Genomic DNA, 13,241 nt, shown 5'->3' with positions numbered 1-13,241 from the left:
AAAATTTATAAAGCAAAGCAATTACCAGGATACTATATATATTTAAAAATACTTTGTTTCATTTTAGAGCTGGTTGAACTTAAGTAGTACCTAGAACTTGTTTTATTTTATATATATGTGTGTATATATATATATATGTATATATAGTAGTATAATTAATTTTTTTTCAATAAATACAGGAGCTGACCAGTCTCATGCCTTGGAACTTAATTTGACGGACTCATCAAATGCTACTTGCCTTTATGCAAAGTGGCAGATGAATTTCACAGTAACGTATGAAACTACAAACAAAACTTATGTAAGTAAATATTTTAGTTTTATAGTAGAAATTTAATTCTGACTCCTTTTTTATTCCTTAAGTACATTTATACAAAATAAGGTTTCATGTTAACTGACCTAACACTTAAACTCTCTGGAGTATTTTTTAACATTATACTCTTGTAGACTCTTGTAGGTATTCTGTTTAGTGTTGGAATTCATATTTCTTCTAATCAATTAGTTCTTTTTTTTTTTTTTTTGGTACCAGGGATTGAACTCAGGGGCACTCAACCACTGAGCCTCATCTGCAGCCCTATTTTGTATTTTATTTAGAGACAGGGTCTCACTGAGTTGCTTAGCACCTCGCTGTTGCTGAGGCTGGCTTTGAACCTGGGATCCCCTTGTCTCAGCCTCCTGAGCTTCTGGGATTACAGGCGTGAACCACTGTGCTCAGTTTAATCAATTAGTTCTTTAGAGAGTTTTTCTTAGAGATGGTTAAGTGCAAATGATCTGAAGCTACATGATATTCAGGTCTAATTACCTCTGTAATATATTTAAAATATGCTAGAATTAAAGCTTGCCCTTTTTAAAATCTTTTTTTAAAATATCTTTATTTTTATTTGGTGCTGAGGATCAAACCCATGCCTCATGCGTGCTTTACCACTGAGTTATAGCCCCAGCCCCTAAAGCTTGCCCTTTTTAAAAAATAGCTTGATATTAAAATCTTCCTTTTGGGGAATTTATTCTTAACCCTTTTGTCTTATTTTCTTTTGTTAAGGTTCTACCTACTTTAAAGCTTAATTGAAAAAAATCAGCTGAGGAGCTGCAGGTAAAGCTCAGTGGTGAGCATGTGTGTGGCTGAGGGTTCCATCCCCAGCACTGCCAAACAAACAAACAAAATCAGCTAGAGAACAATAGATCAGGACAGTTTTCCTTTTCTCTTTAGATATACAGGGGACTGGAGTGTAGCTGAAAATCTTGAGACTAATTTATGGGGAACACCAGGCAAAGGGCAACCTGGCCATGAAGAATGTGTGACATAGACTGAAGTGGCACACCCAGCTAGTCTCCCCATGTTTGGTGTTCACTGTAACCTGTTCTTCACCCCTAAATTTCTCTTTCTACTAGAAAACGGTAAACATTTCAGACCTTAGCAATGTGACATATGAGGGAAGCACTTGTGGAGATGACCAGAATGGTCCCAGAATAGCAGTGCAATTTGGATCTGGTTTTTCCTGGATTGTAAACTTCACCAAACATGCTCCTGATTATTTGATTGATACCATCTCGTTTTCCTACAATATTCATAATCACACAACATTTCCTGATGCTGAACATAAAGGTAACTTTAAGAATTGGATTTGTGTTATGTTGTCTTGCTTTTAATTAATAATGTAAGCAACTTAAAAACCATCATTATGCATGTCTTTCTTCCTAACTAGAATGGAAAGTCGTGTTCTTTATCTCCTCTTGTAAGCTCATGCATAGCACAGTGTTAGACATAGTAATGATGTTGATTGCATGGCTTGAGAGCTTTATTCTGTACAGTTTATTACCCTGTATTTCTTTTGACTTCTCACTTAATCCTTAACAAGAACCTTGGGAAGTAGATATTATCAAAGTTTTACAGGTAAAGGGATCAAGGTTTGATGACATTGACTTTCCCAAAGGTTATAAATCTAGTAGGTGGGCCAGCAGCTGGTGTTCAAACCAAAGTCTGTTCAGCTGCAGAATTTGTACACTTATTATTTATTTTATTAAGTAGTAGGCCCTGAACAAATGTTGAATAAATGAGAAAATCCTTTGCTGATAACTATTTTAAATATGTTCAAATTCAATAACCTGAAGCAAGAGGAAATGCCTCATCTGTACATGTTTTCGCCATTTAAAATGACTAAAAATTAAATGGGATTAAAGTTAAAATGACAAAAGTCAACATTTGCTGCCATTTTGAAACAATTTCAGATCAAAATGAACTTGGGAAAGTATTGGCAATTAGGTTTATTCTTGTAATTCCCATAACTTAAATGCATATTAAAACATTTTGAAGACATGTATAGTGGAGATTTTAATTTTATTGGGAATATAATTCTCTCCTTTCTTCCCCTCTATTGAGGTTATCATGGTGTTTGTAGTGGCATAGCTCTTCCCACAGATAGTGTTTCATTCTGACTTCACAAACAGAGGCAGATAGGCATTAGTCGCTCAGACATGGGATTTTTTTTTTAATCTTTATTTTTATTTATTAATGTGGTGCTGAGGATCGAACCCAGGGCCTCACGCATGCAAGGCAAGCACTTTACCACTGAGCTACAACCCCAGCCCAATCTGGGGATTAATAACTCATATGGACTTACAAATCTCAAAAAAACTATATTTTAAAGATCTAGAAGTGTGTGAGTTTACAGAAAACGTGGGAGATAGCACAGACTAAGACTTAAAAAAATTAAATCCTGGTTTTCTTTTTACTGATATCTTAGTTTGAGAGAATAACTAAGGCAGATTATTGGCTATGTTATTTATTTATCTTAGTGTTCTGCATTGTTTTTGAGAAGTCAGATAAAATTTGTCCCTCATTTCAAGGAACTTAGAAACCAGTGGAGCTGACTTGTGTTCCCAGGTTTTATGAATTTGGAAAGCATTGAGCTCAGTCTGATCTTTTTTAATCTGTTCATGTTTTTGTTTGAGGGGAGAGAGTGTTCATGAATCTTTTCTGACAATGTGAGGCAAGCTTTAGATACTCTCTCAGAAAAGAAAAAGTGCACAGTAAATTCTGCATATGGCATTTAGTCCCTGAACCCATCCATGTGGCCAAGAGTGCCAGCTTCAAAAATGTTCTTATCAGTGATCCTGATTAGGAGCAGAGAGAAAGAAGAGGTCATTAAGCAATAGAGGAGTGAGAAGGCTGGGTGGCCAAATAGGACCTGAGCTGAAACTGGGCTAACAGTCAAATTTGAGTAAGCAGAGGATTTTGAGCAGGATGTTTCCAGCAGGGGGAAGCATAGTATGTGCAACAGTAATTGGAGAGCTGCCTGATTAAAATAGAGGCTGTGTGTGTAGCAGAAGGAAAACAAAGTTGGCCAGTGCAGTGGGTCTAAATTACAGGGGGCCGTGGAAGCCAGGGACAGACATTTAGCTTGATGGGCTAGGCACTGGGGAACCATTGTAGGTTTTTAAAGCCAGAGAAAGATATAACAAAAGCAGAGAGAGTAGTTTATAAGAAATATTCTACAGGATTAATTCAGAAATGAGGAGACTGCAGGCAGTGGTGCCAGCTTCAGAGGCTGATACAGTTATCAAGGGATGATGTAATAAATGCCTGTGCTACGCAGGCAGTGGTTAAAGGAGAGGTTTAGTCTGATATATTTGGACAGAAAAACTGACATGCTAACATCTATCTCCCCCTTTCATTTTAAGAAGGGAGGGATTTTTGATTATGATATCTGAAACTTGTTGGAATTTTAAATGGCTTCCTTATATGCACTGTTGGTAATTGTTTTTAAAATAATTGAGCGTTTTGAAATTCTAGCTTATTTTTAGGCATCTGATAATTGAAGTGACTTTGAAGCTGTTATTTTCTTTTTAAAAACATTTCTTCATGATTAAAATTTAAAAAATACAGAGAATAATTTAACAGACCCACAGGTACTCATTACCCATAATTAATAAATGCTGTGTTTCAGTGTTTGCTTCATTTTATTTATTTAAAGAGATAAAATTTTACAGATACATTTGAGGTTTCCTTTGTCCTCACTCCCCAACTCCATTTTTCTCCCTGCCTGCTAGGAGGCAGCACTCTCACAACTTTGAGATGTAAACTTCTTGTCTTTGTGCTTATATTTTACTGCATTTGTACCTATTCATAAATAATACATAGTTTTAAAAACTTATAGTTTCATAGTGTAACCCCAATATATCTACAACTTTTTTTTTAACTCATTTGTTTTTGAGGTCTGTTTCATATGCAGCCAGTTCACGTATCTATTCATTTTTGTTAACAGTGAGAAACAGTTTGGGGAAAAATCTTCTAGTTCATTGGTTTAACAATTACTTTGACTATTAGCTAGTGCCAAGGCAGCTACACGATGGAGAGGTACAGAAGGCATCCTATATTAAGGGCCTTGATTGGAAATATCTTCCATTCTTGCTGCTTCTCCAAAAGAAATGAAGCCATATAGATTTATATGATTGTAGTTTTTTTGTTTTTTTTTTGGTGGGGGGACTGAGATTGAACTCAGGGGTGAACTCAGGGGTGCTTTACCACTGAGTTACATCCCCATTCCTTTTTTTGTTTTATTTTGAGACAGGTTCTCACTAAGTTTCTCAGGGCCTTGCTAAGTTGCTGAGACTAGCCTTGAACATGCGATCCTCTTGCCTCAGCTTCCCAAGTCATTGGGAATACAGGCGGGCCCCACTGTGCCTCATTGTTGTCTTTTGAAATTCTACTCTAGCTATTCTAATAAAACCTGGATAGAATGGTTGCACTGTCGCTTTCACCTTCTGAAGATTTCCTGAAATGGAACAGCCTTTAGATTCCATCTAAAAAGAAGCTCTGTAAGCCCATTAAAGTTGATATTACTTTGGGATAGTAGCACAAAAGTAAGGATTTTACTATAAAATCTGTATTAATTCATCTCTCTTTCTTCTATATCTATAGTCAATAAGTCCTTTTAATTCTACCTTAGATAGGTATTTTCAATTAGATCCCCTTGTTTTCTTCCTACTCCCCACCTTACCTTTCACCTCCCATACCATTGGCCTTCTAACTGGTTTCCCCTCTTAGGTGGCTTCCCTTAAAAGTTTTCTGCTCAGCCTGTCCCCTACAAATTTGCTCTCTCCCTTAAAATAAATTATATGTATCCTAGTTACTGCTTGTAACACTGAAATTAGCCCTCCATTGCCAATAGAGAAAGTCTGTACTGTCCTTAGTTGGTAGAAGATTCCTCAAAATGAGACCACATGCAACTTGTCTTTTCTTCTTAGCCCCCATTACTTCTTCCTTATTCCCTATGTTTCAGCTACAGTGAACTTGTCATTACCTTCAACATGCTTGTTATTCCCTTCAACATCCCTTTGTTTACTTCATGCATGAAGTGAGAAGAAAGTTATTACAAATATATTTATATTATCACTCTTTTCTTGCCTTCTTGGAAACAGTCATTGTTAATCTTGTTTTGTAGGAATTATTACCATTGACAACCGTGTGGCATTAAATGTTCCATTGAATGACATCTTTAGATGCAATAGTTTGTTAACTATAGAAAATAATAATGTCACTCAGCACATTTGGAATGTTCTTGTACAAGCTTTTGTCCAAAATGGCACGGTGAGCACAAAAGGTGAGTATTTAAAGTATGTTTTTCTATACTAGGATCCTAATTTAAGAGTGGTATTAAATATATTCCATGCTTGTATAATTACATCAAAATGAATTCTACTGTCATGTATAACTAAGAAAAACCAATAAAATAAAAAAGTATATCGGGTGGTATTCATTAAGGTCATTATCTCAAAGCATTTATATTTTAAGACTTGTGGCTTACACAAGACCATAATTTTTTTTTGTAAATAATAGCAGTTTTTGTGGAATTTTTTAAAACTTTTTTTAAAAAATTTTTTTAGTTGTAGGTGGACACAATACCTTTATTTATTTTTATGTGGTGCTGTGGATTGAACCCAGGGCCTCGCATGTGCTAGGCGAGTGCTCTACTGCTGAGCTACAACCCGAGCCCCTCTTGTGGAATTTAAAATTTAAAGTTTATTATATACACGTGGAATGATCTTTCAGCAAGTCTTTTTTTTAATGTGGTGTTGTGGGTCAAAACCAGAATCTCATGCTAGGCATGTGCTCTACCATTGAGCTATATACATCACCAGCTCTGGAATGGTCTCTCAAAAGGCTCTACCTATAATGTTTTCAGCTGATAAAACCTGATTTTTGTTTGATCATATCCTCGAATAGCTTAATCATCCACTCTTTATCAAGTTCCAAGACAAAAGCTTGAAAATTAGATTCTTATTTTCTAACCTTGACTAAAAACACTTTTGTTTATTGTCTTTTGTTGGTTGGTTTTAGAATATCTATGTGATGAAGACAAACATGCCACAACAGTGGAACCCATCATTCACACCACTGTGCCATCTCCTACTCCAACACCCACTCCAAAGGAAAATCCCTATGTGGGAAACTATTCGGTTCGTGATGGTAATAGCACTTGTCTACTGGCTACCATGGGGCTGCAGCTGAACATCACTCAAGATAAGGTATGACTGTCTATTTTTATCATTACAGCCTTTTTGTGTTTCCTTCCAAATACTGTGTATCCTACTGTCAGCCCATGAGTAGTGTTACTAGAATAATTCAGTTTTAAATAGAGATTCGATGTTGACTTTGAGTTTTGATTGGTTACTGTGAGCATGAAGAGTTAATATTTCTTGTAAGGCATTGACTTGGTCAGCAGAAAACCTATCAGTTTATAGGATTCTTTGGAGTTTAGATTCTGTTTTCCCTTAGTAGGTCAAAGTACACATAGCTGAGTTGTATTTCAGTAGCTTTAAAATAGCTCAGTGGTAGAACATTTGCCTAGAATGCTTGAGGCCCTGGGTTCCATCCCCAGCACCACCAAAAATTAAACTATAACTCCTTCATACTTTTATCTGAAATGTACTGAAGCTTGTTGTTCAGGAGTAGTGCAGCTTTCTGTTTTTTCCAGCTATTTGATGATTCAGATCGTAAAGACACATTCAAGTACATGATAGCTTTTCTAGTTGCAGTGTTCCACTTGGGCTCCAGAGGGAGTGCCAGTGAACAAATCTTGTTTCCAGGATCCTGTGATTGAAAGAAACTAGACAGATGGCTCTTGTGCTCCGTAAAAATGTGTGTTTTCATTTGGCTCATTACTGAGGAAGCTTCCCTCTTGTTGTTGTTGTTTAAGTCATCTGAGTCATAGCTTGAGGGTTTGTGCCAAGTTTGTTTGAAAGTAAGACACCATGAATTTAAGTATCCAAACAAAGGAGGTTTTGTTCTGCATTGAAGTTGGTCTTATTAGAGTGTAAGGCTTTGCTGTCAGATTTTTAATCTGTACCTCCCCTTTCTTCTTCCCCTGAAGGTTTCTTCAGTCATTAACATTAACCCCAATTCAACTGGTGTCACTGGCAGCTGCCATCCTCAGACTGCTCAGCTTAGGCTAAACAGCAGCAACATTAAGTATCTTGACTTCGTCTTTGCTGTTGTAAGTAACAGATTTTTTTCTAAAGTTGGGTTCATTCTCTGAGAAACACATCTGAAAGTTTAAACAATTGTGTATGGGGGTGTTCATGTCTTGTTTTATTTTCCATTTCAACACTATTAATTATACAGTGTAGTCCATTGATCCCTCTTCATTCCTCAAAGTCTGCTTGGTGTTCTGTGGCTGGACTCTTTTATTAATATTCACCAAAATGGCCTTTCTATTACATGTCTCTAGGGTAGGAGCAAGAATTAACTCACATTAAAAGAAAATTCTCTAATCTCTCCACATATAAATAATTTTCAGGATAATATTTTTTTCTCTTATTGGTTAGACAACCCTCATGTTTGTGTATTATAATATTTTCAGCCTTTTGGAAGTAATGCCATTTGTAATAGTGTTAGTAATAATAATAATAATAATAATAATAATAATAATACATTTGTTGAGTATGATAAGGCCTCTGTATCTGTGGGTACAGCTTTCATGGATTCACCAACCTTGGGTCACCAATATTAAGAAAGATGGGCTGGGGTATAGCTCAGTGGTAGAGTGCTTGCCTAGCATGTGTGAGGCCCTGGATTTCACCCAGTACTACCAAAAAAAAAAAAGAGTTATATATGTACTGAACATGTACAGACTTATGTTCTTGTCACTAATCCCTAAGCAAGATAGTGTAACAATTACTTACATAGCATTTACATTACATTAGGTATTATTAGTAATTTAGAAGTGATTTAAAGTATGTAGGAGGATGTGTGTAGGTTATATGCAAATACTACACCATTTTATAAAAAGGGCTTAAACAAACTCAAATTTTGGTATCTGTTGCTGGTCCTGGAACCAATCCTATGAGAATATCAATACTAAGGGAAGACTGTACTTTCTAAATATAAAACATTGTGTAAGGGCACATATTAACTCATTAAATCAGGATAGCTTAAAATGCCAGCATTCGAGTTTGTGTTGTTGTTCACATTTGTATGAAAAGCTGAACCCTGAACAGAAGGTTTCAGGTTACGTATATCTGTCCTACTTCTTGCTAGAATTAATTAGTCATTGGGGACCTTTATTTCTACCTTCTCAGAAGCAATTGTTTTCCTCATAATATTTCTGTGAGGGGATATATCTGTATACATATTGTAGCAAATGGAAATGAGCAATAGGGGATAGCTACAGATAAGGGAAAATGAACCACCAATAGTTCTCAAAATAAGAGCTATTATATAATTGGATAAAAACAAGTTCTGCTTTGTAATCAGATTACTGATATATAACATCTGATATGTAGATGAGAGGTATGTTGTAATTTCATATCTGAACTTGGTATCTTGAGTCTAAAGTATTTTTCTCTATAAAATATGTGCTGAGTAATTGAAAATTATATTAGACAATTATATTTTAGAAAGGATTACAAAATTTTTCTTTTTCTTACATTCTAATAATTCCTCTGTTATATGACTAGTGAGTCACTGTTAAAAATGTCAGATAGGCTAGGGTGTTGCTCAGTGGTAGAGCATTGCCTAGCATGCATGAGGCCCTGGGTTCCATTTCCAGCACTGTAAAATTAAAAAGAAGAAAGTGTATAAGTGTCTAAACTTGTTTTCTTCAGGCTGGGGGTGAAGCTCAGTGGTAGAGTACTTGCCTAATTTGTGAGGCCCTGGGTTCCATCCTTAGCAACATACATACATACACACACACACATACACACACACCAAAAAAAACAAAAAACAAAAAAACTTATCCTCTTCAGTATGGTAAGAGCAGACCTCCTTAGATATATTCTGTTATCTCATAGAAGTTATGGTTAATAAAAATGAGGAAAGTAATATTTGGGGTCATTCCCTTTTGAGTGATACATCTGACCACTGTGGTAGGCTCTTTAATGGAAAATGATCTTCTGATCTTACATGGAAATGTTTAATATTAATAATTATAATATTTGTTTTGCCCTGTAGGCTATTTTAAAATAGAATCCAGCCAGGCAAGGTAGTGAATACCTATAATCCCAGCTATCCTAGAGGCTGAAGCAGGAGGATCACAAAAGTTTGAGGCCAGCCTGCACAATTCAGCAAGATCCTTTCTCCAAATGAAAAAATAAAAATGGCTAGGAATGTAGCACAGTGGTAGAGCATTCTGTGTTCAATCTCTAATTTCACACACACACACACACACACACACACACACACACACAGGGATAATTAGAACAAATAAAACAAAAACAGGGCTGGGGACATAGCTCAGTTGGTAGAGTGCTTGCCTCGCATGCACAAGGCCCTGGGTTCAATCCCCAATACCATACACACACACACACAAAAAAAAAAAAAAAAAGTCTAGGAGTGTAGTTTAGTGGTAGGGCATATGCCTAGTATGCACAAGGCCTTGGTTCCATTTCTAGTACTGCAAAAAAAAAAAAAAACAAAACAAAACACTAATAACATTAAATTAAAATCTTAAAATGTAGTAACAATTCCAGCTATCTGGGTAACTGAGGTAAGAGATCACAAGTTCAAGGCCCACCTGGGCAACTTAGCAAGACCCTACCTGAAAATAAAATTTTAAAAAAGGTCTGAGGATATAGCTCACTGATAGAGCTTGCCTAGCATGCATGGGCCATGAGTTCAATTCCCAGCACCAACACCAAAAGAAAAAAAATGTAATAGCAAGAAGAAAAATAAATAAAATTATCAAACAAACAAAAGAGAATAGCAGGCCTGGGGATATAGCTCAGTTGGTAGAGTGCTTGCTTTGCATGCATCAAGGCCAAGGGTTCAATCCCCAGAGAGAGAGAGAGAGAGAGAGAGAGAGAGAGAGAGAGAGAGAGAGAGAGAGAGAGAGAGAAGCAGTAGAAAGGAAAGAATAGAGCTGGAGTGATTGAAAGGCAGAGAGTCCAGTAAGAGACTGTCATGATCTGGGATAGAAGTGGTGTGGACTCTGAAATCAAGATGAATCACATTGTTATCCAAGAACCACATAACTACTCTGGTAGTCCACAAGTTGGAAATTAAATGAAGAGAAAAAGAGTTTTGCCACTTTGAGTTCTCTTTGCTTAGTTGCAGTTTATTATACTAGCCCAGGTCTAATCCATGGTAGCCTCTTCTCTGTATTACTACTAGATAACTTTTCTTCTGTAGATATTAACTTTACCTGTAGACAGTTGTGATATGTTGATTAATTGGATGTTCTCTTTGAAACAGAAAAATGAAAACCGATTCTATCTGAAGGAAGTGAATGTCAGCTTGAATTTGGCTAATGGCTCTGGTAAGCAAAGCATTGGTCTAAGGGAGAAGAGTGTGAGTTATATTGAAGGACTAGAAACTATACACGTCTTATTATCAAAGAGTGCCTTATTCAGTGGAACCTTGTAAAAAGTATACCTTGACCACCACTTAAAATATGTAACTTTGAATATTTGAGTTGTGATATTCTATATGTTGCTATATCTCATCTTTTCAAACATGGTAGTTAATAGTTCAGGATGCAAATGATTTTTAAGCTGTAGAAACATCTATAGAAAATTAAAAAAAAAAAAAAAAGAAACATCTATAGAAAGATGAGGGAGGTAGTTTATGACTGTAATCCCAGCTATTCATGTGGCTGAGTCAGTAATATTGCAAGCTTAAGGCCAACTTGGGCAACTTAATAAGACCTCTGTCAAAATAAAAGAGAAAGGGCTAAGGGTTGGGGAGGTAGCTCAGTGGTAGAGCACTTGCCTGGCATATCTGAGGCCCTAGGTTAAAACCTCAGTACTGCCAAAAGAAAAAAAAAAGTAGTGGTGGTAAGACTTGCTTTTCGTTGGTAGACCATGTTTCCTAAGCTCCCATACTTTACTAAAAAACACTGAGAACTGTCCATTTTTGATGTTGATAGGATAAGAAATTACTAACCTGTTTTTTTTTTCCTGGAAAGTTTTCAGCATTGCAAATAACAACCTTAGCTACTGGGATGCTCCTCTGGGAAGTTCTTATATGTGCCACAAAGAGCAGACTGTTTCAGTATCTAGAACATTTCAGATAAATACCTTTGAATTAAGAGTTCAGCCTTTCAATGTGATGGAAGGAAAGTATTCTACAGGTAAGAATCAAGCAAGTTTTATTAATAATTATGTTCTTACATTGACTGATAGGTGGCTTTTTCTTTGAGTCATGGAAATTTATATATTTAAATAGAGAAATACGAACTCTCCTCTTGACTCTACGATGTAGAGTTCTTATGGCAATGGACAAGTTGTGTAACTATATTTGGCCCATCATTTTGCTCAAGCCAAATGTTTTTATGATCTGAAAACTATTTAGAGCTTTAAGTGAGCTTACTTAAAATATAGTTGCGTCTTGGTTTCAGTTTGGAGGGGATGGTACCTTGGAGCAGCAGCTTTGAGTATCTTATCTGCCTTCTTGGGGCCATCTTCTCATTGGAAACATTTTCCTACCTGAATGAAAGCAGTTTGGTCTGATCTCAAGAAACAAAAATAAAGAGGGATAGCAAAGCCTCAAATATTGCGAACTATGTTATTAGCAGCCAGAATTATCTGACAAGTCCTCAAAGCATGTACCAGTGCAAATGAGGCTTTTTGAAAATCAACTCAGGGCTAATGATGGCATTTATAAGATTTTTGATGAAAGTTCTTTGAAGGACTTTCATTATAACATGTTCATGTGAATGTGAAAGATGTATTTGGCATTCACAAGATGAAAATTTGCATAAAGAAAACAAAGTACACAAAATTCCTTAAGTAACTTGTCCTTTTAAACCAATTACTTAAAATTGGAGGTTTGTGCATCACAGATTTGCTGAGCATAGCTATTCCAGTCATCCATATCCTTTTAAACAATTCTATGGTTTAGAAGGAAATGTAGAAGCAATGTTTAAAAGTGAATATGCTGGCTAGGGATGTGGTTCAGTGGTTAAGCACCCCTGGGTTCAATCCCTGAAACAAACAAACAAACAAAAAGTGAATATGCTGTGAGCCATTCAACTACTTCTTCAAAGGTGATGAATACCTCGTCAATAAATGGGCTTTTCACCCTACCATTCTTGTGAGTAGGGATGTTAATCACAACTTTAAGAGTTATTTTTAAGAATTCATTTTTTCTTTTGTTGGTTTTACTTATGTACTTCATTTTTTCATCCTTTAGTAGCTTTATTTATGGAGTCTTAATCTAGCTCCCCTATATCTTCACTATAATTTTAGATCCAGATTTGTGTTTAGAATTTAAAATCTTTTTCAGTGTTATTATCAGTTAAGGTCTATTTATCTAGTCAGTTATAATATAGATGAGCTGTTCTTTTTCTTTAAATTTCTGGGTTTTATGTGCATAGAATTTAAAATGTCACCCAAAGAAGTATATAGCATTTAATACTATTAAATGCATAATCTATCTGTGGAACTAGGTTCTTGGCTATGGGTACCTATAAATACAGCACATAGGTAATACTTGAGTGTATATGGGGAGGAAATAGAATTGCAATAAGGTAGAAGAGTGTTGATTGGATTTTATTGGATCAGACTATTCTCCAGAAATAGAAAAATAGTCCCTGTAGGCTGCTAGCCTGGACCAAATTGATAAGAAAGGTAGTAACCACACTCAGGTTAGTAAGAGGTCCCAGTTTCTTGACTCATGTAGCCACTAAAATCATATAGTCTCAATCAGAGATCTGAAAACTTTTTCTTAAAAGATCCAGACAGTATTTTTTAGGCTTTGGGGCCACATTGTCTTTGTCGCAACTATTCAATCTGTCATTATAACATGAAGA

General features: G+C 35.9%; 1 protein-coding gene across 2 annotated transcripts in view; it reads left to right on the top strand.

Moving 5' to 3' along the window:
• Lamp2 (lysosomal associated membrane protein 2) overlaps nucleotides 1-13,241 on the top strand; it is a 33,688-nt gene that overhangs the window by 12,018 nt on the left and 8,429 nt on the right. For both annotated transcript variants that reach the window (XM_046420900.2, XM_046420901.2), the window contains exons 2-8: nucleotides 180-298; nucleotides 1,387-1,600; nucleotides 5,439-5,597; nucleotides 6,335-6,522; nucleotides 7,368-7,490; nucleotides 10,685-10,748; nucleotides 11,397-11,561. In XM_046420900.2, the coding sequence (XP_046276856.1) occupies nucleotides 180-298; nucleotides 1,387-1,600; nucleotides 5,439-5,597; nucleotides 6,335-6,522; nucleotides 7,368-7,490; nucleotides 10,685-10,748; nucleotides 11,397-11,561 (1,032 nt within the window). The remainder of the gene's footprint in view (nucleotides 1-179; nucleotides 299-1,386; nucleotides 1,601-5,438; nucleotides 5,598-6,334; nucleotides 6,523-7,367; nucleotides 7,491-10,684; nucleotides 10,749-11,396; nucleotides 11,562-13,241) is intronic.

The sequence above is a fragment of the Marmota monax genome, unplaced genomic scaffold, assembly GCF_021218885.2.
Source record: "Marmota monax isolate L192 unplaced genomic scaffold, Marmota_monax_Labrador192_F-V1.1 WCK01_AAM20220418_F8-fsc00155, whole genome shotgun sequence".
NCBI classification, from domain to species: domain Eukaryota; kingdom Metazoa; phylum Chordata; class Mammalia; order Rodentia; family Sciuridae; genus Marmota; species Marmota monax.
The sequence above is the reverse complement of the archived record's forward strand: the minus strand, read 5'-3'. Positions and strand labels throughout refer to the sequence as shown.